Source organism: Ptychodera flava, chromosome 9 (genome assembly GCF_041260155.1).
Source record: "Ptychodera flava strain L36383 chromosome 9, AS_Pfla_20210202, whole genome shotgun sequence".
In the NCBI taxonomy this organism is placed as follows: domain Eukaryota; kingdom Metazoa; phylum Hemichordata; class Enteropneusta; family Ptychoderidae; genus Ptychodera; species Ptychodera flava.
Window position 1 is genome coordinate 38,978,126 of NC_091936.1, and position 23,832 is coordinate 39,001,957.

Here is a 23,832-nt window from a genome sequence, read left to right on the forward strand (position 1 = left end):
TAAACACTAGGTCTATGTCTATACTAATTCTAATGAAAGACAGCTTGCTGAAGAAAAACCTCTTATCTTTCCTGAACAAAAGCTGTTAGATTCTTTTACTAGAGCACACCCTCATTAAATCTGTGAAAACAGCACTGTTAAGATCACCTTTATATTACAAATTAGTTTTTCGTGGTTACTTTGAAAAAATTTATATACTTGTGAGCAGCAAGGTAATTTGATCAGAAATGCCTGATAAAAAAGCTTTCGTGAGAAAACAAAACATCACACAGTGTAGTCGTGCATTTTCCCTCTTGAATTTAAGAGTCATTTTTTTGTAAGCTAATTGCAGATTATTTACAGGTTATTTAGGGCTGATGTGCAGCGTCTCGGAAGCTTGTAGCCAATTGGTTGGCAGAAACCCATTGTTCTTATTGAATTATTTCCAAGCAGCCAATCAGGTAGAGAATCAGTGTACCGTCTACGCCTATTTGGCACGTCATGACCCATGAACACTCTGTGACTCAAGAAAATTATCAGTTGAAAGAGAATTATACATTGTGACTCAAGAAAATTTCAGAAATTTTCAAAACTGACTCAAATTTCCTGAAATCTTGCTTGTCAGGGGGGGAGCACACTTAAGAGAATAGCCCTTGTTTCAGACTCCTTAAGTTTCTGAAAATAGTGAAAAATCTACCGATCAGATAAACTTCCAAGCTGCTGTACATTGCCAGATTATCTTTTGTGGGATTCTTGTGTAGAGCAATGCAATGGGCATATCGAGGCAATCGATGAATGACAAAATGTCTAATTGGTCTGCTGTTGTCAATTTTAATTTCTTTTCTTCTCAACAGATGAAAGAAAAATACTTCTATTGCACTGCTGTAATGTAATACTGAATTAATGACTTTTTTTGGCGACTGTCTTAAATATCTACAATAGTGATGCTGCAAAGACATGTAAAATTTCTGAGGATGTTAACAACTCAATTATCATTAGGTATAAGCATATAATTATCAAATTGCCCTCAAAAAGGGTAAATGCCCACACACGACTCATTTTAGGGTATCTAGAATGAGGGAAAGAACTATCCACACATCGCCATACCTTCCTCAGGGCCACGGGCTTTCATGGAGTGTCGTAACGATGCTTGACCCCTTGGAGGCTTGGGCGGTCGTATCCTGCCCAAGGTAACTGTGTTGTATAACATGTCGATGGGATCTGGAGGAACAGAGCATGCAATGAAGAGAAGAGTCTGAGCCAGCGTCTGTTGCTTGCACGATGAATAGCGCCACCAAGCAGTGGAAAGCCACCATGGACATACAAAGCACCATCAGGGGGAGGTACTGAGGGATGTTTGAATTGTCATGGCATTTTCTCTGGTTACTTTATGGTGAAAAAAAATGCTGGTTTAATGAGCGCAAAAAAAAACCAAATTTGTAACCAGATGCAAAATTTCCTTTCACAGGAAAATTTTGCGAAATAAACATGTATGATTTGAGGCATGACTGGTACTGCTATGAAATATTCTGCATTTTGTTGGCTATGAATTGCAGAGAAAAACAGCAGTGGATATGATGACTTTCCATTTTTGAAGAAAATGTGAAGTTTTTGCTGCCTGCTAATTCAGACAATGTCAATTCTGAAACATTGCAGTTTGGCTTAAAGGAAGAGGCTTACTGTGATAAAAAGTCTGGTTTCTCTTTTGGTCAATGTGAAAAAAGGGGTAAGCTGCTATCTGCAAAAAAGCATGTTGATCAATACTCAACCATCACACCCTGCTGGGAATACACCTCCACCCCCCAATGCCATCCTGAAGAAAGTATAACAGTCCCAGCTATCATGGTATATCTAATGGCACTCAACACATAAAAGTCAAATTGACACAGTGGGGAACAAACCATTCATTTGACAAGGGTAAACAACATAAGGTGTATAACATGTCTGTAGAAGGTACTTGAGTGAATAAAGTTAAAACCACTCTGTGAGGGGCACGATTTTGTAGGAGAAGCAAGAAATGTAGTGTAAACACTACACAGTAACATAGTAAAAAACAGCAACACAACACACAAAACTGCTGCAAAAATTTTAAATGCCCACCAGGATTTTGGTTTTTGCAATTTGGTCTTTCGAATTTTCTGGATGAAAATGCTCTGAATGAAAATGATGCATGATACTTGCTGTCATTGTACATCCGTGGCTTCGAGAAACCTGGCAAAGTGGTCTATATTGAAAACAGTGACATGCAAATCCCAGTGGTAAATTAATACTTTTGCAATATGACGAGTACGATGTTCGGCGATAGCTCACTTCCACATGGTTACATGCTCCGACGATCTGTTATTATTTCAACTGATTCACAGACTTAATAAATCCTGTGATTTGCATAAATGCATTTTCTCCTACTGAATCACCTTGACTTTGAGATTAAAGAGTTTGCATACAAGACAAAGTTCAAACACAGCAGTGGCAATGATAATACAGTCTGTGTGATGAAACAATGTAAAGACACATGTATGTGAGTAGACCTTCAGATCCGATGCTTGAGGGCGCTCCTCACTCACACTTCATATGGAGAAACTTTCACCTGAGGATCTTTCAGTCTTGTGTATGAGGAACATTGGATAAACTCCAGAGTTAATAATATTTTTTATTTTGGATCAAAGGTTAATCAGCCCTGAAATTTGAAACTCTATTCAAAAGGTGAGGTTCTGGAAAGTAACTGACATGTGAAGAATAAGAAAAACAGGTACAGAGTCTCAGAGAGGGTCAAAGTTCACACATTCTGTTGACAGATTAGCGATGACATCATAGTCAACACAACCATGCATTGTGTTGTGTAACCGCATGTACAGAGGAGCCAAACGCATGCGAAGATGAGCCGTCACCGTGGGGATATTCTCATCATCAATAACACAGCAGTCTCAGATTACCACTCAGGCAAACCAACTAAATTTGAGTCAAGTTTGCTGTGATCTCATTGAAATTTTGCAGACAGAACACTTGTACACATTATGAAATTTTTCATCTAAACTGTAAGATAAATTCACCAGAAGGGAAACTGCAGTAACCCTTTCCAAAGGGGGCTGTTTATAAATTGCTGTAGAAATCTGGAACTGAAATAAACATCACACTTTTGATTAGAACTGTAAACAGATGCCATGGTAACAAATGACAGATAAACCATGGGTATATTGCACAATAGCCAAAGCTATGTTTAAATTAATTTATTACAAATGGCCTTGGTCTATCTCATTTTTTTGCTACGCTGTTAATTTGCCTTAACGATGGGAAAAGCAAGATATTTGTATGCTTGGTTTGCATGAGATCAGAAGATGAGACTGTGTTTTACCGATGGTTTATGGAAGTAAATAAGCACTGAAAACATGCAAATGCTTTACGATGTATTAAGGCTACCTTTTCCACTCCGTGAAAGCCTTTTCCTTATTTGGCTAGGTTTAACTAAATGCTCTACGCCATCATTATGAGAATTAGTACCATCAAGCTCTGTCAGTGAGACACCGAGAGTGCGCCAAAATGTAAAGAAACAAAAGATGGAAACAAATGTAACGGATGAGGAAAAAAATGAATAGCAAAGTAAAATACAACACATCGTGGAAGTAAATGCTGAAGCATGTAAGATACGAGCTGCCATGTTGTATATGGAGGAAAAACAAGCCACTGTCATGAGAGAAATGTCGGTTGGGAATTCACACAAAGATGGATCAGATGTCTAACAGCCACTGAGATGAAATGCCACGGTAATGGTGTACGATGATTTGCGTTCATACATGCGTGTCTGCTGCACTGCTCATAGCTAGAATAGATCTATGTGTCTTCTTTCAACATACTCTGCATCAGAAGATATTGACATGCAAGCAGCCAGCCAGTTTGAAAATCTGCGCAAACATGTTATGGCTCTATGTATATGCGAGAAGAAAGGGATATTTTCTGGACACTGTTGTGACATGTATATGCTGACTATGGATAAATAACATAGTTTGTTTTTAGAAACATTGAACTACCTTGGGCTGTATTTGAATGCCGTGGCTTCAGAGAACTTGTGCCATCACTGTGAAAGAGAAAAGAGTGAGATACAAAAATTACTTGAGTACATTTCAATTCACATTTGTACATGAACATATATTTACAGGTTTTCTTTGTGACCCATGTGTTGCATTTTAACACAGAGATTTGGCTCGTTGCCGCCTTTACTGACTTGGCACATGGGGAAGTGACACTGTCTGGCAGGAAATGGGTTCAGTCTGTTACTATACCACATTGCCAATCAGTAAAAGACATTGAAAAAGAACATTGCAGTCACTGGTTATACTATATATGAAGGTCATTTGGGTTATTGATCATTTTAAAATATTTGTCGCAGGCAATTCAATAGACTTTATACAGCATGCACATTGAAATGAAATTATACCATGTACGATATCAAAACTTCATTATTGTCCAAAGATCATCTCCAACCAGTCACTGGGACCAAGGAAAGCATCACACACTCATCTGTGTATGGATTTTGTATCAAAGACTTGTAGTTTTTGCGATTCATACACACCTGTGCTCTCCCAACCTTTCCAAATTGTTAGTAAATTTACGAATTCAGTTTGAAAAAAAATTAGTAAGCACAAATAATGCTGAGCCTCCCCCCCCCCCCCCCTATTTTCAGCAAGCACTTCTGGTACTCAATGAATCATTAAAAACTTAGGGAAATCAGACAAAAGCAAATGAAAAATTCCTTTTAAACTTTTTGTACATAGAGTATGCTTTTTATCTATACTGAACACATTCAACTCAGTTGTCTCAAGACACTGTGTGCGAGACAGGCATATTTGGCAAAGATAGGATTCCAATGTTGAGAACTTCATCCCGGAATATTCAAAAAGCATATTTCATTGAAGGGATGACACTGTCACTTTTGACAGTATTTCCTAAAATTTTGCTCTGTAAAACAAGTTTCTGCTTTTATTTGCCTCCCTATGGGATGTTGAAATACCAAGTATTTACCTTTCCAACACGGCACATCATGTATGATATGTGATGATGTCATTGACAATAGTAATCTAGTCAACACCGGACATCAGGTGAGAACAGTTATAATGGACATTATTTACACATAAATTATGCAGGCAGTACTGACAAGCTAAAATACTGGGAATTTGTCAAGATTTTGAGAGCAGAAGAAGAAATTGCATTTTGGTAACAGAACAAATACAGCGGAAAGTACATCAAAGCTTCCTGCTGCTGGATTTTGAACAGGAAGTGCACACTAAATGGAAAGCTACACACAGCACAACATATATTAATTTATTCTTGATAACATACCGAATCCTAGGGGGTCTCAGGCTTGGTTTTGGCGGTTTGAACGGGGGCTTTTTAGCCATTTCGTTTTTCAGATTCTCCACTGACAGAGTACGAGTAAGTTTGATGCGGTGTTCTGTCTCTCCCTTTTTGTCAAACGCCTCTTTGAAGAACGGTGTAAATACGGCAGCTGTAAATACAAAATCGGCCATCAGTTGGAAGACATGAGAACTACATGTGACATTTGATGTTCAAAAAATATTTCAAGCAAGTATGCAATACAGAAATACAATCAAAATAATTTTAAAATAGAAGTAAGACCATACACAGCTTGCAAATTTTGAAGTGCATCCACAAGAAATCGTACAATCACTCATCTTCCAAGTGTTGCAGAGAAGGTAGCTTTCCAATTATATTCCGGCAAATTGATCACTTACTTTCTTGCCGGAATTTCTGTGAGGCCGTGATAAATTTCACCTCCAGCTCATCAGCCAGGGTATTGCCATCTGACAGCAGTTTCTGTGATTCAGGGTCCAGAATGGCACTACTTTGTGTTACTGCTAGTATCAAAACCGGTACATGTATGACTGCCCTGGAAAAAGCCCTGAAAACCAACCACAGAGGAAAATATTGGAATTTGTTTCACTTGCCTTCTGTGACTTAGAAATGCTACGTGACCCTAGGATAATCTTAGTCTATAATCTCTTGCAATGGAAGGAAAGAGGGAAGTAGATCTGTAGATCTCTATTCTATCTATCTATGTATCTCTCTATGTATCTATCTACACAGAAGGAAAGACAGAGACAGTAAAAGGCTTGTACCTTACGTTTGACGGCAAAAGATTCCATGCATGAAAGAGCCCTTATGGAATCTTTGGAAGTGTGAATCATGTTTACCCCCAAAAACATGCCGAGATCAGAAAATTACACGAACTAACGATATAATACACATTTTAGTTCCTGTAGCATTTTTGTCTGGCACAGTGAGCTGAATATGTTACTGGGGTTCCCCTTGGGTTGACAAAGACAATTGTTTTCAAAAATAGTAACACAATAAACCAGGTAACTACATCCGCTAACATAGCACAATATACTGTTTGCACAATATTTTGGACTTCAGGTAATGTTTTTCACTTAACTGAAATAATCACCATCTGTCATAACCTTTATTGGAGATGTGTACACTTATTAACTTACGTACACTAGTTTTTCTTCCAGATTTACAAAAATCAGGTATAATAGCGGTGCATGTGTTGAAGATGCTGTCTGCTATCTGTAACATTTCCATGGAACCTTTTGTGTTTTGATAGAATGGATACCAAATTATGGAGCATTCAGTTGAAACTCACCTCAACATTGACAGGGAGGCTTTTCGTTTGGTTGAATACGCTAGTATGTAGCCGTGATGTAAATCTTGCTTCAGATTCATGGCTTGGTGGTAGGAGACTGCCATCACCTCCACTTTTCGTTTCTCCGACCCGAGGAAAGTGTCCAAGGCAATGGTCTGGGCTTTGTCCGGATTGATCCAGCAGCACTGGTGGTTGACCAGCGGTGCTAGAACCATGTCTGCTGGGTACGGATCATCACACATCATGCACAGCTGAATCCTGGGAAATAATATGGGGAAAAGATATCATGGTTGAGCTTAACCATAATTGCACGCTGGAAACTCAGGAGAGACACATTAGAACTCATCAGCGGTTCAAATCTGTAACTTGAGTGATGCCATTGTGTACTTTCAGTGAGCATACCTTACTATGTGTGTTCCTACTTTGCTTAAAAATACGGATCATTTTTGGATAAAATACAGAACTATACCAGAAAACAAATAACACACTTATGCTATCCGTGCAAAAATTGGATCATTCATTCTATAATCAAAAGTCTGCAACAGGGAATCACAGTGTCAATACAACATCTAAAGAATGAGACCAAGTTTTCATCGTGCTTCATGTTACAAAAGGAAAATGTCTCTTACTTGATGTCTGGATCCATGTACTCGCGAGAGTTTTCACCTCCGAGTCCCGATCGGAATTGAATTGTTTTAATGATACCCCGCAGTGCCTGGGTGATCTGAGATTCGTGGAATTTCTTGCCATGCCAGAGTGGATCCGTAGGTATGTCTATGAACACACACTGCAATCTGTTGAGAGTTTTAAAGAATACGTTACATTATTTGTTCCAAAAAAAATATTCCAAGAAACAAGTTTGCCTCTGCATTGAGTACTTTCATAAGTTTTAGAGCACTGTGAAGTACATAAAATTGATAAGTCGTCTCTAGAAGTGTAGGTTATGAACACAGTAGTGGTTATAATCAACCTAAAATTGATATTGGAATGCAGTTTTTGTTTGACCAAGAGATAGAGCAATTGTGCATTTAGAGCTGAAGTGTTCTCGGGAAATACTACCAACAGTGTGCCCGCTAAGCCAATTTGACGTGTCATGAGTGTCATGACGCAGGGCAGATCTGCCTGACGCATTTAAAATTACAAGTAATCTCACGCATCACTAACGCAGCTGTAAAAAGCCTGCAAATGACTAGAAATGCTTAGCAGATTCATAATTTACACTGATAACATGTTTTCCTCTAGTTTTGGGTAAAAAAAAATATATGAAAACATCATTTCTGTAAGTCTCCGCATTGATACTATGTATGTACAGATCAGCAGATAGCAAACTTATCTTGCTTGTCGATCGATGGGCAAGGAGGCAGCCAATGTTGTTTTCATTGTTTTCTCACTGACTCATGCGAGAGTATCAGGAATCGAGAAAGACATGTGACCATAGACGGCGCTATACTTGTAACTGCTGACTTTTTAGTTATAACCTATTAATGCATGCGGTGACGCACAGCATGTCAACTTTTCTTCACTTTTCTTTTTTTCACCTGCCTTTACGAGGCACAATGATTACCAATGTGCAAAAATGACATACTGTATACTTGACTGCATACATGTGTTACCTGAACTGTACTTTGTTTCCAATGAAATAAATCCTTCAGATAAGATCTTACCATAAAAATGCAATTCCGCCCCCATTTATTTTTACGGGCACTCGCTATCCCCCCTTCACAACCAAAACAGAACAGACAGTGCAAGTATCTGAGTTTGTCATACCCATCAGCTAGCTCCTGGCCAGCGTTGCGCAATTCAGCATTTTCAGCGTCGGAATTGGAAGTCTCTCTGGCGAAGATGACAGCGAGGGGTAGCCCAGGAAATTCAGGTTTGGATGAGTCTGAGGGGAGTACTGTTTTGTATAAACTTGTCCTGATATAATCTAGAGCCGGCACACAACTATATACACATATACAGGCTGTAGGGAGAACAATGACAAGAAGAAAAGGAAAAAGTTGACAAATCTACAGAAGTGAAAGAGTATATTTTGGATTGGTGAAGGCATGTAAGTATGTGAATAGAACATGAAATATATGACAATTGAAATAATTTCTAAATTGTTCTATCATAAAATACAACAACACATATCATGTTACAAATTTGTAATTTGTTACCAACCAGTCATATCATAATACATATAAACCATTTTCCTGCACTATGATGTCACGTTGGTTAAAACAAGAGGCATAACATTTCCCATATCCATACGCTGCACTTAACAAAGAAATGAACATTTGAAGGCCCCAGAAAACAGAGATATCATAAGCATGGTTTTTACCGACTTGACCTGCTATGATAAACATGCAAAGTAGGTGGAAATATGTTAAGATTTTGGCTTAAAGCCACTTTCTGACTGACTTTGAAGATGGCATATAACAGGCCTGGCAGGTATCAGTTATAGGGAACATACACAACATCACAGATTAGATTTTTAGGTGAAAGAACTATATCACCGCATTACAAAATGAACAAAATGAACCTTTTCAAGTGAGCTAAAGCCAATAATGGTCTCATGCAAATATGAAATAATCATTTATGACGTCTGGGTACACTAGTCAAATTGTAGAACTAGCAGGCCCTGTAAACTGTTGAAGGGACCAACAGCACAGTTGAAATATATCCACATATGACACCTGTGTCGGTTCTCTTACCATTTGGCATAAACTGTGGGGTTCTAAAGGCATGATTTGGTAATGAGACGTCGCCTTCAATTGGCCGTAATTCTAAACTGTAAAGTTTGCCATCGAGCGTGTAATCTTCTTCAACAGACTGTGCCTGAAAACCAAGAAATGTTTATAAATCAAGAAACATTTCATTTGACATGAAGTTACATTGGATTGGGCTAAACATGTGTGATTGGTAACTTAATGCTTGGTGCAGGCCTGAAACATCATACCTTATGAAATGATCTTGCGGCATAATAGTCTTGGAATAATATAAATACTTGAAACATGAAGAAGAAGATAAAGATAATACACTTCTACTGATATTGTCTCCTATAGCACATTATCTATCACATAAATTTTTAAATTTATTGTAAACAGTATGATAAAAATCTAAAAAAATTCACGTAACTTTAAATGAACATCATAAAGTCAAAGCAAATGACATTAGAAATGAATCCAACAAAAGTTTGTCGACACAAAATCACACATACTCTGATCTCGTTGGCTAGTTCATCAGCCAATCCATCTTTTCCCAGCAGCACGATATTCAGTTTGTCATTGGACTCGATGTAACTAGTACGTCTGTTCCAGGAAGATGGCCTGCATCAAAAAGGAAAGAAACAGGTCTGCGTCACAAACTGAACTGCTTGGAAAGACATTACGAAGCATGAAATCTTGGCACGATTTCAAAGAGTTATAAAATCAACAAGACTTACGATGCTTACAAGCTCCTGACAACGACAGAGGATATGCCACCATGCATATGATAAGGAGGAAACTCCTCACCGAGGTTTATTTTTCATCTATGGTACAAGACATGAAACCTGGTCGTTATGTGGATACCACAGCTTTAGACTGCACTCAAACCTGTCATCCTAACGTCATAAGGTAGCATGCGCCTAAAAAGTTTACGACTTAAATTTTTGCTCAAACTTTCCTCAGTTAAACTTTTAACCATTCTCTTACCAAATACAGAACGAATATCAAGAGTCACCTTGCAAAGTTTTGTACTAGAGAAACAATCACCTAACTTGTACCAATAATACAAATTCAAAATGGCTGCCTTCCCTGTGTTAACTGTATGGGGGGAAAAATAAAATTTTTGGTTTTCGAAAAACCAGGAAGGCAAAAATTTTCTAACTCCAAGAGCTTTGAAATGAGTAATCACAAGTGGGGGACTAAAAAAGTACTGAAAAAGTTTGAGAGTCTGAATATTTCTCCCTAAGGCGCATTCCACCTTAACATATACTGGTAGGTAGAACTTTGCTGTGAAAAACAACAGGGATTTACTGAACCTTGGTGATGAATCTATCTAACTAGAGAATTGGCACAATTATTTTTTTTTCTTTCATCATACAATCTTAAACATCTCTCCTATAATCAGATTCTACCTTTTTACGACCACCATCTAGTTTTACATAGCCCAGTTGGACCTACACACGTCGACATTGGGGATGAACAGGGTAGAGGAACAACTGTTTGATCTTCTCTGCAAATACTACCACCGAAATGAAGATGGTGACTTATACGGAATAATGTACAAGGGGTATGTACAGAGTCTTGGCCATCTCCTCTGTCTGTTTCCTTATTCAAAACTTTCTATGTTGATGAAGGCACACTGAATACTGTACTCTGATACATTAAACACAGGTTACTTTTGAATCTTTGGAACAACTTTTGTGCATGTAAGAAGTCAATGTTTTTGTACTAATATATATCAAGGTGAGCAAATACTGGAGATATTAAATCAATAACTTTTGTTTACAGATTTGTGTTTACAGCCTAGTTTCCTAAAGGCAACTACAGCCCTTTTAAGTGGCAACTGTGTGTCAATTATTTTGAAATATTTTCTGTTGTAATACTTTCAATGCTAAATCTGTGTTTGCATGAATGTGTATATCCTACGGAATACTTGGATGCCACTACTTTATCACCAGCCTAAAAGACACCCATATGGTGGCTATCCTTTACTGTGAAGTTAAAACCAGAATATGGAAGTCATCAGTAACTTTGTTAAATATGAATACTGCATGAAAATTTCCAGCACACAACAATTTGATAGGGCCTTCATATCAAATCATTCTTTGATTGAGCTTAAAATAAAGGAGCTTCTTGAAAATGTGAATACAGAAAACAAAATAAAGACTACAATCTTTTTTCAGTTAATAAAAATATTCGACAAAAACAATAAAGGAAACAAAGAACAACAAAATTCTTCTGAACAATGAGTCATCACGTTACATTTCAGAAAACCACAGCCCTACTCTTTACATTTGAATGACTCCACGGCAGCTAACTGTATACTACATGTATGATAGCATCTGCCTTTGTGCAGCCAACAATGGGAATATAAATTGACCCTGTCACTTTGTACTATGCCTGTTTGTCTCACTAACTTACAATGTTGAGTTAAAAAGTTCACCTGACAACCCATTGTTTTTGTGACGAGGAAAGAACTGACAATTAGATGATTAAAAACAAAGATCAAAAGTAATTTTGGCCATATTGTCTTTTGTGACAGAAATTTGCTCAGAAAGCCACTTTTAAGTTGGAATTTGTCATTTATAAGAAAATTCAACTCTGGATTCTCACATCGTACAATATGCAGTGACATCAAACACATCTATATTAAAATCATAACTCATGCAAAATAAAGGATAATTTACTGGATTTCTGTAAAACGAAAAAAATAAACATATTTTACCTTTTAACCAATTACACACATAATAACATTCACACACTGCCTACAAAAGCGGTGACATGAATCCACCGTAGACATAGAGCACTAGACAGTTTCACTACCGATGACTTTTCAGCCCATCCATTATACACCAGGTGCGATACGCAAGCATTTAACAGCGGTCAAACCGATTACTTAAAAAAGAACAGGCTGGAGATTCAATGCAGAAGTTACAGAAATTTATGCAAGAATAGAAACAAGTCTAGCATGGCAATATAATGAGGGTGCATGATATACTGGAGTGTTTTTTGATTTTTTCCTTACCTAACTCTCCTTCAAAGGGTTTATTAGTATATGTTATCGGAAGAGAAAGAAATAGAGCTATGGTCAGCAACTGAGAAAAAGCTTGCAATTTCTTTATTATCTTCTGCAAATTTTTTGGAAACATTTCCTGATATTTCAAAATAGTTTCATTTCTGCATGTCATTTCTGTGGGTTATTGGCAGCCAAAACGTTTTTAATGGGGATGTTGTGGGAGGCAAGTTCCACCATAGACCCTCGAGAAAAACGGGACAGGCAACTGCTGAGGTTTCTTTGTGCGATCTATCTTTGAATACATTAAAGTTTATTTGCCAAGCGGTCCCCCACAACAATACTTCGTACTTAACACTGAATCTCATTAACGATCAAACTGACGTTCTGAATATGTACACTTTGCTCTTGCATGGCACGTTCCGAGTAATGACACAGAGAATTTTGAGGGTTTTTTGATACTAGTCATGGTGAATGTTCTGGTAACGATGAAGATCACATTTTGGATTCAAGCCGAAGCCAACGGGAAAAAACTAGACGATAAAAACTGTGTACATTTAGCCATAGACGCTACAGAAAACTTGCTAGATATCGACAATATAAGTTTACATTCCCTACCATAAAAATCACCGATAACAACAAACATTTACAAGTTAGACAGGTTTACACTTCCCCAGTCCTGCGAAACGAAAATCTGACCTTTATTTCATCTGTCACGCAACATTTGACGAAAATCAGGGAACACAAAAAATGACTACTCCATCGGAGCTCAAATACACGACCTCTAACATTTTGGTATGTTTTAGCCTAAAGAAACACCAAAGTTCGGATAAGCTACACATGTTTACATCCGCAAAGTACTAGAAAATACATTTGTAACACTTACTTTCGCTGTCAGGAGAAACTTCGTGATAAATCGGGACTATCCATCGGTTGATGGATTCAGAAGCAGTAGGTAGACATGCATTTACACAAAGCTGAACGCTGTCCTCGTAAATTTGGCCGTTCACAGTTTTCAAACAACAACATTTCAGTAGTTAACATACATACTTTACCGAATCATAGCGCACTCCTCGCACAGAAAATATTCCGACGGTTAAAAAACTGCAAAAACGAGGGAAAATTCGGAGATACACGGACGATTGCAGAATGTAAACAACTCTGTGATGTCAACTGCTGTCAAGTCTGGAACTGCAGCGGTATGTGTTTCGGATTTCTATTCGAAACTTTGTCACTTTACAGCAACATACTGACTCCCTGCAGACTTCTAGTTGCGTCGAATCTCGCTACCAATATGTAAAAAGTACTTTAAAACCATTTTGACGAATTCTTCTCAAAGTAGTTGTAACACTTTTATTTCTAAAAATGGACTTGCGGGTAATCCGAAATAACTTGTAATCCGAAAACATTATTACCGTATACCCGCATGCACGTGTCTATGAACTGGACGTTGTGCAGTCCCCGACCCTTAACACCTCTTAATTATTCCAAGATAGATGGCAAGCTGCTAATCCCATAGACCCTTTGTTCTCTATCGCAGTTGCCTGTCCCGTTTTTCTCGAGGGTCTATGGTTCCACACTGCACAGGTTAACAGATTCATCTTAAATGCACCCACTCTCCAAGAAATGCAACAAGCCACTCGACGTTGTCATTGATCTGTTTCTATTTGCGACACAGGCAAAACAAAACTGAGCTGCCTATTGTTTTTTTCTTTCTCATGCCAGCCTGACCCCAAAACACAGATAAGCAGTAACCCCAGTCACCATAGAAACTACAGAAGCAGAGAAGGTCAGTAGCAAGGTCAACAGTTCTCACTCAGTCACATGGGAATGAAGAAACCAAAGAAGAGGTTGGATTGCTTACCTGTGAGCATTGCTGTCAAAGCACTTTTCCACCAGGTTGTCAATGCAGTTCTCGCTGCTCAGACAAGTTTCCTTGGTGGGGTTATGGAGGAATCCAATATGTCTGAGTAAAAGGACATCTCTGTCTTGATCTAAGAAATTTAAGGCAGAGTACCTGAGAACAACAATTATAAATTATTAACAATGACAAACAGAAGAAGCACCTTACTTCAAACATCAAGAAAAACCTGGTGGTGTTCTATAACTACACAATATTGGTGTACAGGTGATAATTACAGTTAAATTGTTAAAAGACACAAAATCAACTTTATGAATGCGACATCAGATATATCAAATTTAATCTTTTCATCCAATTATTTTGTGGAGAGACAAGACCTACAGACAGGGTACAACAGCAGAAAAGGCAATACAAGCAACTTCAAAAATTAAAACAGGCCACTTCTGATGAACTTCTCTGAACTTCATCACAGGTAGACTATGCAGGGTAACATGATAGACAAGCCTTTGCCATGTCAACTGGGAGCTGTTGTTCTTTTCTGATATTTTCATTCACAATAAATGTTGCCAGTTCTCATTTACCTAGTTTCCCTTTTCAGTGCTTCATGAATCTTCTTTAAGTCATCCTTTGATACTGTCCTGTTGGGGTCCAGCTTGGCAAACACCTCTGAGTACTCCAGCATAAGTTCACGGAAGTCATCCTTTGCACGCTCGCCTAGCTCCTTCTGGTGTGTGTCGTAGATTTCTTTCTTCTCTTGATCATTGAGTTCTCGGTAGCATTCCGATTCCAGCAAGAAGACGGTAATATCCTCATACTTCTTTCCCGCTGAGATCATTCCTGTCTCTTCCAGGAGCTTTTTGAACTCTGCCTTCATCCTGAAAGACCGACACAGAAACCAGGAGTCAACAATACAGTAGAGGTGCTCTTGCCACACTCATATTGTGACAGTTAATTTAGAAATCCCGAGAAAGCTTCAACCTCCACTTTTCCATGGGATACTACTTGTACCAATTCATCACCTGTTATAGCTATTTTTAAGCCAATGTTTTCTAGTTAAATGCTTCAGTACAGTGCAGTGTTGGATGATCTCAACTCCTTCTTGCCTGCTTTTTGTTCTGTCGGCACTAAATACCTGTGAATTTTTACATTGTTTGGAGGACTGCTTTGTTAGAATTACAGCCCAAAAATATTAAACATCTGTAGCATGAGTTTACTGTTGTCAATGCGATTACTTCTACTGAAATTCCTTCACAACCAGATTTTGGCACAACTCTATTACACTGCACTGGAGAAGAGCTTCACCTCTGTATACCAATAGAGATGATGAGGCTTATCAATGCAAAGCCTTCCCTCCGAGAGAATAGCTTTCCACAGATAAACAATAACCAATATACACAAGCCTTGCTGTTATCGCACTGGTCCATATTACAATTACAAGTCATCGTTGATGACACAGTCCCCACTTGTTAATGGGTACTTTGATTACAGGTCCTCAGAGAGGATAGAGTCCTCTTCATTAGGTCTGTGATAAAAATACTGTGATAAAAATACTTTGAATAAATTCGCTTGATACATGTCTGAGTTCAGGACATGAAAAAATCATAACAAAATGGCCGCACAGCAGCGATATTGAATCGTATCACAAAACAAATTAACGTGCATATGTATGACCAATCGTATCACAAAACAAATTAACGTGCATATGTATGACATTGGTCAATCTCCTTTTACCAACTTTGAATAAAATCGCATGATACATGTCTGAGTTATGGTTCTGGACATGAAAAAACGCAATAAAATGGCCACACGGCGGCCATATTGGATCGTATTACAAAACAAATCAATGTGCATGTGTATGACATAGGTCAATGTCCTTGTACCAAGTTTGAATAAAATCGGTTGAGATATGCCTGAGTTATGGCTCTGTACATGAAAAAATCGTAACAAAATGGCCGCACAGCGGCCATATTGGATCGTATCACAAAACAAATTGATGTGCATAGCTATGACATTGGTCAATGTCCTTGTACCAACTTTGAATAAATTCTGTTGAAACATGCCTGAGTAATGGCTCTGTACATGAAAAAATCATAATAAAATGGCCGCCTGGCGGCCATATTGGATCGTATCGCAAAACAAATTGACGTGCATATGTATGACATAGGTCAATGTCCTTGTACCAACTTTGAATAAAATCGATTGAGATACGCCTGAGTTATGGCTCTGTACATGAAAAAATCGTAACAAAATGGCCGCACGGCGGCCATATTGGATCGTATCACCAAAAAAATTGAAGTGCATATCTATGACATTGGTCAATGTCCTTGTATCAACTTTGAATAAAATCAGTTGAAACATGCCTGAGTTGTTGCTCTGTACATGAAAAAATCGTAATAAAATGGCCGCCTGGCAGCCATATTGGATTGTATCACGAAACAAATCGATGTGCATCTGTATGACATATGAAGTAATCCTTGTACCAAGTTTGAATGAAATCGCTCCAGGCATCTCTGAGATATCTGCGTGAACGGACGGACGCACAGACGGACGCACGCACGGACGCACGCACGCACGCACGGACATGACCAAACCTATAAGTCCCCCCGGACGGTGTCCGTGGGGACTAATTAAACATTATCCTAGGGGGCACATATACATTTCTACTTATCATATAAAGGCTACCCTAGACAAGCAAATTAATACCATATTGCAGATTGCCAGCTTTTCTAAAATATTACTGTGGACATTAATCAGCTTCATGTTCCACGTTTCGGAATCTTGATGTCGACGGTGCATTTCACTTTCAAGAGGTCCCTTTATTTTCATAATCAGCAAATGATCAGTTGAAAGGCATCATAGCAGTGGTTCATGATTACAACTCTTAATCTAGGCACCCATCAGAGCAACAAGAAATAAAAGTCCTTCGGAATGTGTTTCATTCATCTATGTAATGTTTTTGTTTGCTTCATTATTCCTTGTTTGTTTCATCGTCCGTGACATGATGGAATCATTTCCTCACATGGTGTCTGCACACTGATCTACGGAAGTAGCACTTTTGTGGAAGCTTCACTCAAAAGAAATCCTAGACAACCTATTGTCCCTGCCGTTACAGAAATAAAGGCTGACGTACCTCTCTTTCTTCAATCTTGCATTCAATCTGTTGATATGATCCCGGAAGCCCCTCTCTGTTTCTGGTTCGTTGCGCGATAGGACATCAAAGGGAATCTTGATTTCGTCATCTCTGTGGATGAAGTCACTTTCCTTCCAGTTTTCACCCTCCTCAAGCATGACAAACCATTTGTCGAAGTTTGGGTGTTTACGAATCATTTCATGGCACTCCTTCCACTGCCTAGACAAACAAAAGTACTTACAGTCAGCATACCCTTGTAAGTAGCAATTTTCTGCACTCTTTGATTTAATTTGGAAATTTCTGGAAATTTGTCAGAGTCGGCCCTTCATCAAGACATGTAAAGCTTACAGTCTTGCATCAGACAGAAAGCTTAGATGTTACAGTATTATTATCTTGCCTTCAACTCTAAGGAGTATATTGCACATTGTTGAATTGAATAAATTGCTAGAAGTTTAATATGTTGCTGATCATGTTTAAAAAACTTGCCTCAATTGCACTTAGGATAGAATGTGCCTCGGGGACATATATTCGTCTTCTCAAATTTACAATACTATTTTGGTCTGCCATTTGTAGGGTGTTCATTTTGAAACTCACTGAATAACTACGTTTCCCTAGCTTTTTTGTGAAGATTGACAAATCATCATTAACCTGTTGAGTTAACTCAGGGATGATGGACACTTTGAATTTAAAGAGTTGGGAAATATTAGAGAATTTGTTTCTCTGGTACAAAATTTTGCACGGTGACCCCTTTATTTTCTCCATTGATTTAAAAGGAATGATTTAATGTAGAAAAGTTCCAGAGAAAGTTTAAGTCTTTAAATTTTGACATTTGCACTAACTTAAGGATAATCCTATATGCTCTTTCTGAAAGATTTAGTAACCAAGCTGTGTGTCTGCGGATGGGAAAGCCAGTTTATCCTGAAGACAGACAATGTATTTGGAAGTGTAAGTTTCTCAGAAGGCCCCGCATGCTGGTAGAGTGCACTGTAGTTGTTCATATTTCATCATCAGGTCAAGTTCATTAAAACTAATGAAGCACAATATGTCCCATTTGCTGCATTTTAACCAAAAACTGATTATTTGAAGGTCCCTGAAATCACAGATGCTGTAAACATGATTTTTATGGACTTAAGCTGTTGGAACAGACCAAGCCAAATGGGTAGAAATACAGATGATTTTGGCTCGATACCGCTTTTCACTGAGTTGGCCGATGGGGAAGTGATACTGTCTGGCAGGGAAAGGGTTAATTAAGCAGGGAACAGGTTGTGAGTAACGGTACTTACTTCCCGGCTATCTCGTTAACATCAGGAAGTAAGTCGTCTAATGCCTTTGGTAAAGTGTTCAAATACTGTAAAAGTTTCTTCGTCAGGTGATCATCATGTAGCTTCTTGATATGTCTCTGAAACATAAGCTTTGCTCGTCTCTGGCCTAGCACCTCAACAAACCTCTCAAACTCTTTCTCCTTCTCAAATTCCTTTTGCATTGTCTTCCAGAGGGTGTGATAATTAGTCACCCGCGACTGAAGCAGAGCATTGTAATTCTCTGTGGCCGCCTCGATGATTTGCTTTTGGTGTTTTGAGGCATCGTGATATGTAACGATCTTCGCTTTGACCCTCTTGTCAATCAGCTGCGCGAGGTACATGAATGCCGTCTCCACGTTCACGTTCTCGTTGGCCGAGGTCTCAATCATGTGTACCTTTTTGCTTGTGGCGAACCTGTCCGCTTCCTTCCGATAGTGGTCTACCGCCTCATCACACTTGGTGGCTACAAGCACGACCGGTTTCTTGGTCTTGAGTAGCTGGTTAAACAGGCCATCTAGAAATTTTATTTGCTGTTCAAGGGTGCGATTGTGCACAGTGCTGACATCAAAGACACAGAGAAAGCCATCGATGTTGATTTTGCCATCTGGCAGTGGTTTCTGCTCATACTCTGTTTCTAGACCTGGAATTGAAAACAGTAGTAGCAATGAAATGACTGAATGTACCAACTTGTGTTATCAACAATTCCTGCATCTTTTATTTTCCACAATTTTCACATCTTACACTCATTCGGCTAGTTGACAACATCAATGCCAAGGTCCAAACAAACCTTGAAAGCAACATCGTCAAACTATCTGGTGTGGACCATGTATTCAAAGTTGTAGGACAGCGGTGATATTGTCCAGTAGTTAGCAAGGACCACCACAGGTTGCTAACGTTATATTTATACTCTACTGTTGCTCTCTTACTGGCTATGGGCTAATCACCATCAGGGCATCGGTAATGGTTCTACTCCGGAATAAAAAGGACGCGATGCGTTCTACAGATTCAGTACGCCCAAATAATCACATGATGCCGGTACAAACAAACCCACATGTGTACTAACGCGTATGGCAATACACATACATCTATGCGCGTTTGCGCACATGGCTTTGTTTGTACCGTGGTCGATTCGAATTCCGGGTTTGGCCTATTGAATGGCAAATGAGAAGAAATCACCATAACCTATGTAGCTGATACTGGGCAACATCAACATCAACGGTAACACAATGTAATTTTTCTGCATTTGGAAAGGGGTCCCTGACTACCTTCTCTCGCTCTTGTTCTTTGCTCAGACAGGTGAATGTAACCCTCTGCCCAGACCACTGGTCTGACAAACCAGAAATGTCAATATACATGTTCATCAACAGTTGTGCACAATAGAGACTCTATTTTGCACAACTGTTCATGAACATGTAAGAGTGCCTGTACGACTAGCAAACTTGACCGCACGAACAATGTACATACATGTGCATTGTAGTCTGGTGACCACCAAATCCTAAATGCTATACAAAAGCCAGATTTGGCCTGAAGAAACACACCTTACACATATTCTTAATGTAAAATGCGTGGAGGTGAAACATTATTGTTAATGAATAGAACTTTACTGCATTATGTTTATGCAAGTTTTTAAATTCGACCAGAGTGCTAGGCCTCATTTCAGCAACTGAACACGAATAAAGGTACTCTACCTGGCTGTGAGGAACTACTGCCGTGGGGAAACACAAAGAGGTTATCAGAGGTCAAGGCTTTACTTCCTTGTTAGGCTGAGATGTGAAACCGCTCTTTATTGCTATTCAGGTCACACATACCAAACATTTAGTTTATTACACTTGTGTAGAGGTACATTTGCAGCATAGTCTTGCATAAATACTGCCGATGTCCAAGCCGGTGAAAACCACATAAATTGCAAATTTTACTCCAGTCATCATCAATGACACAGTCCCTGCCGGATCACCTGTTTTTGTGAGGACAGTTCATCCCTATTTGGATTGTAACAGTTCTCATCTATGATTGTTGAATGACAATGTGCCACTGATTTCAATTTGTGACTCCAGAATTATTTAACACTGTTCATCGCTTAAAAGCTAAAGTGCAATGTCCAAGTACAAAGTTCCAAGTTTGAATGAAATCAGTGTAAACACTGAACATGAAAAATTTGTGAAAAAATTGCCGCTGGCTGCCACATTGGATGGCATCAGTTTCCCAAACTTGAAGTGCATATGTAATTGCCCTTACAGTTATACCAACTTTGAATGACACTGTTTAAGGCATGCCTGTGAAGCAGATCTGGACATGGAAAAATAGTAACAAAATGGTCGCTTGGCGACCATATCACAATGTCTCAAACACTAATTTTGATGTGCATTATGCATTTATATTTATAATACATTGTCAGTGTACCAAATTTGAATGAAATAAGTCCAGGCATAGCAAAGTTTGGCTGTGGACCGACATATGGATAAACAGACAGACAGATGTACCAGATCTACTGTATGAGTACCCCCAGATCTCATCCATGACGCTAACAAACATAAACCGGTAGAAGTATTTTGCTTGCAGTGTTCGCCCCAGAGCAATTATAGAGTGGTGGCCACCACACTTTAATTTTAGGTTAACAATAAAAACTCATTACCATAAGAATTACATTTCTTGTTATGTAAATTAGCTGCGAGACCTCATTTGTTTTACTGTTAGTGGTCCAACACACCAGTGGATAATGAGAACAATAATCAATCTATGATTTAGAATGACATAAGGGCCCCCAGACAAAGTTGAAGGACCACTGGATTAAGGATGATAAATACCAAATCATTCATTTTTCTGTCAAATTTTCAAAATTCTCTGAGAATACGCCTTGAAGTAAGACCCAGAATTGAGATGTGTCGCCAGTTCAAGATAAGGAATGGTTTCCGTGTAATTCACGATTTTTAAAAATCAAAACAAATGCACGTGGCTATCCCGGTTAAATCGGGGAGCTTTTGTAAACATTGTGGACACATTTGCATTGCTATTTTCATAATCCATCTTCAGTGACACAACGTTGCGTTGCACTAGCTAATTTACATAATGACGTGCTGTGACTTCTCCAAACACCAGGATTACTTCCGTCTGTAAACAATAAACCGTAATTAAATGTTTGTCGAAGCCTAGTCCAATAAACAAGTATTCGTACACAGTGTTCTCCCTAGGCCCTTCAAGCATCACGTCTCCGTGACGCTTGCCTGATCGCCGTGACGCTTGCTACAATGCCGTGACGCTTCAGATTTTTTCCGACACCCTTGATTGACAGCCCCACTTGACGGCTCAGTGTATTCATTGGCATGGGACATCTGCCAAAACTAGCCTTATCAACATCGTTTTTAGTCCTGAATAGACTTTTTGTGTTGATTGACGAGTTTACATTAATCAATTGACACGTACAAAGGTGTTGAAAAACACCGGCCGAGCGGCACATCGGTGTGGCCGCGACTTTGATCATGTTGATCGAGCGTCGTGTCAATGGCCGTTTATCAAGTTACGTGGGGGGGGGGGGGGATAACAGTGACGTCGACGCCGTGTAAATGCTGGTGGTCAAAGCGGCTATCGGTCAAAATTGCGACCCTCAAGAAAGGTTTATAAGGCGTCTATACCTGATGACGGTTTGTCTACATGAAATCTCCATGGCAGTATTACGAATGTGCATTTGTATTTTAATTATTTTTCTGTTTCTTCTTGTTGAGACAAACGGTGAAAGTATCAGAGCAGGAGAACGGTAGAGTCCGTGGGCTGCACACGTTACGTGTGCGTCATATTACGCTACGCTGACTTGACCTAGTTTCTCGATGTTGGGGTCACTGTAATTTTACAAGTTTTTGGCTAACCGTACAATCGTTCTTTTGCATTCTTGTAATCTTTTTTTATTTGGCGCAAAGTTTTTAAAAATATGAGTTTGGATTAACATTTTGGTCGCGAATGTCTACAGTGCCATGTGACGTAAACAGGTCAGGCGATTTCCAAGATGGCGGTCGATGTGTGGGCTTTGAGCGTTTCGCGCTGTTTTCAAGTGCAGGTCTCGTTTCAGGTTCGCTAAGGAGGCAAGTTACTAAAACGACAGGGGTTTCATAAATTTTGGTGACTATCATTCGTGTAAATACGTCTGAATTTTCTGTTATGGTAAACCGTAACAGTCCCTCTATTCATTGGGACCGTGACCGTAATCATGTGCTCAAAAACTCGCTGGGGTACACAGCCCTGATTGTGTGGCTTCGTTGCTCTGTATAATTTCGTAAACAAGTGACGCAATGTTTCATCGCAAACGTTTCTCCATGCAATGAGCGTACGAGTTGAATTTTTACAACTGAAGTTGGATTGCTGAAGAAACCAAGATGTGACCGTTCAGTTTTCATGTATGAATTTATTGCAGTTCATGGTGCTACCTGTAAACTTAATTGTTTATTCCCCTGATATGTATGTTCATGCAGCAGTGTGTGTAAGTAAATAAAACGCATGTTAAATGACTACAATTTCATGAATTTGCAGTGACTGTTTTATGTGTGTGTATGTATTCAAATATATGTTAATGTATGCAAATTAATTATGTAAATTTTATGCAAATTTCCGACATGCTTGCCCTTGATCCTAGGGAGAACACTGCATACAGTTCCAGACATAGTCTACACCAGAAAGCAAGTCATTTTTCTTAGTGTGGTCAAGACATCGTGTCAACGACGATTTCTCAGCAGTGCGATGTTTTGTCACTCTTTGCTTAGGGTTGATCGGAGCCTGCACACGCCGCTTTACGGTGGTTGACGTCTTTTTCGCAATGTTAGATAAACAATTACACAGTGTTCATTCTAGGATTTAAAATCAACGGGCCACTGTTGGCCCCCAACTGCTGTCCCAAGGGGGCCATTTTAGAAAATCGGGGGCCATCATCATCACACATGTAAAAACCTTGAATTTTCTGCAGAAAATACAATAGTCTATCAAGTCAAGAAAAGGAGAATACTTGAGATTGGGCCCCCGTAACCAACCAAGCCCACTGCAAAGTTGTCCCTTGTACGTACGCAACAGGCCCAATAATTGCAACAGCAAACCGTTTGGTTTGATTCAATTGTTTACGTAACTTATGTGATGAATTATTGATATGTCGGACTTGAACAACTGTACAAATTGCTAAGGACTGTGATTTTGACTGTGGAAACGATCATGATCAAAGCTT

At 39.0% G+C, this 23,832-nt stretch overlaps 1 protein-coding gene across 16 annotated transcripts in view; it reads right to left on the reverse strand.

Annotated features, from left to right (window-relative positions):
* Nucleotides 1-23,832, reverse strand: part of LOC139140931 (rho GTPase-activating protein 5-like) — a 75,924-nt gene that overhangs the window by 27,443 nt on the left and 24,649 nt on the right. For 7 of the 16 annotated variants that reach the window (XM_070710427.1, XM_070710423.1, XM_070710429.1 and 4 more), the window contains 14 exons: nt 18,615-19,272; nt 17,332-17,550; nt 14,783-15,076; nt 14,205-14,357; nt 9,840-9,948; nt 9,334-9,457; nt 8,405-8,600; nt 7,267-7,431; nt 6,638-6,895; nt 5,727-5,893; nt 5,314-5,479; nt 4,005-4,051; nt 3,397-3,486; nt 1,087-1,200 (listed from right to left, as the gene is read on the reverse strand). In XM_070710427.1, the coding sequence (XP_070566528.1) occupies nt 1,087-1,200; nt 3,397-3,486; nt 4,005-4,051; nt 5,314-5,479; nt 5,727-5,893; nt 6,638-6,895; nt 7,267-7,431; nt 8,405-8,600; nt 9,334-9,457; nt 9,840-9,948; nt 14,205-14,357; nt 14,783-15,076; nt 17,332-17,550; nt 18,615-19,272 (2,760 nt within the window). The remainder of the gene's footprint in view (nt 1-1,086; nt 1,201-3,396; nt 3,487-4,004; nt 4,052-5,313; nt 5,480-5,726; nt 5,894-6,637; nt 6,896-7,266; nt 7,432-8,404; nt 8,601-9,333; nt 9,458-9,839; nt 9,949-14,204; nt 14,358-14,782; nt 15,077-17,331; nt 17,551-18,614; nt 19,273-23,832) is intronic. The other 9 variants (XM_070710437.1, XM_070710432.1, XM_070710435.1 and 6 more) reach the window with 3 other exon arrangements.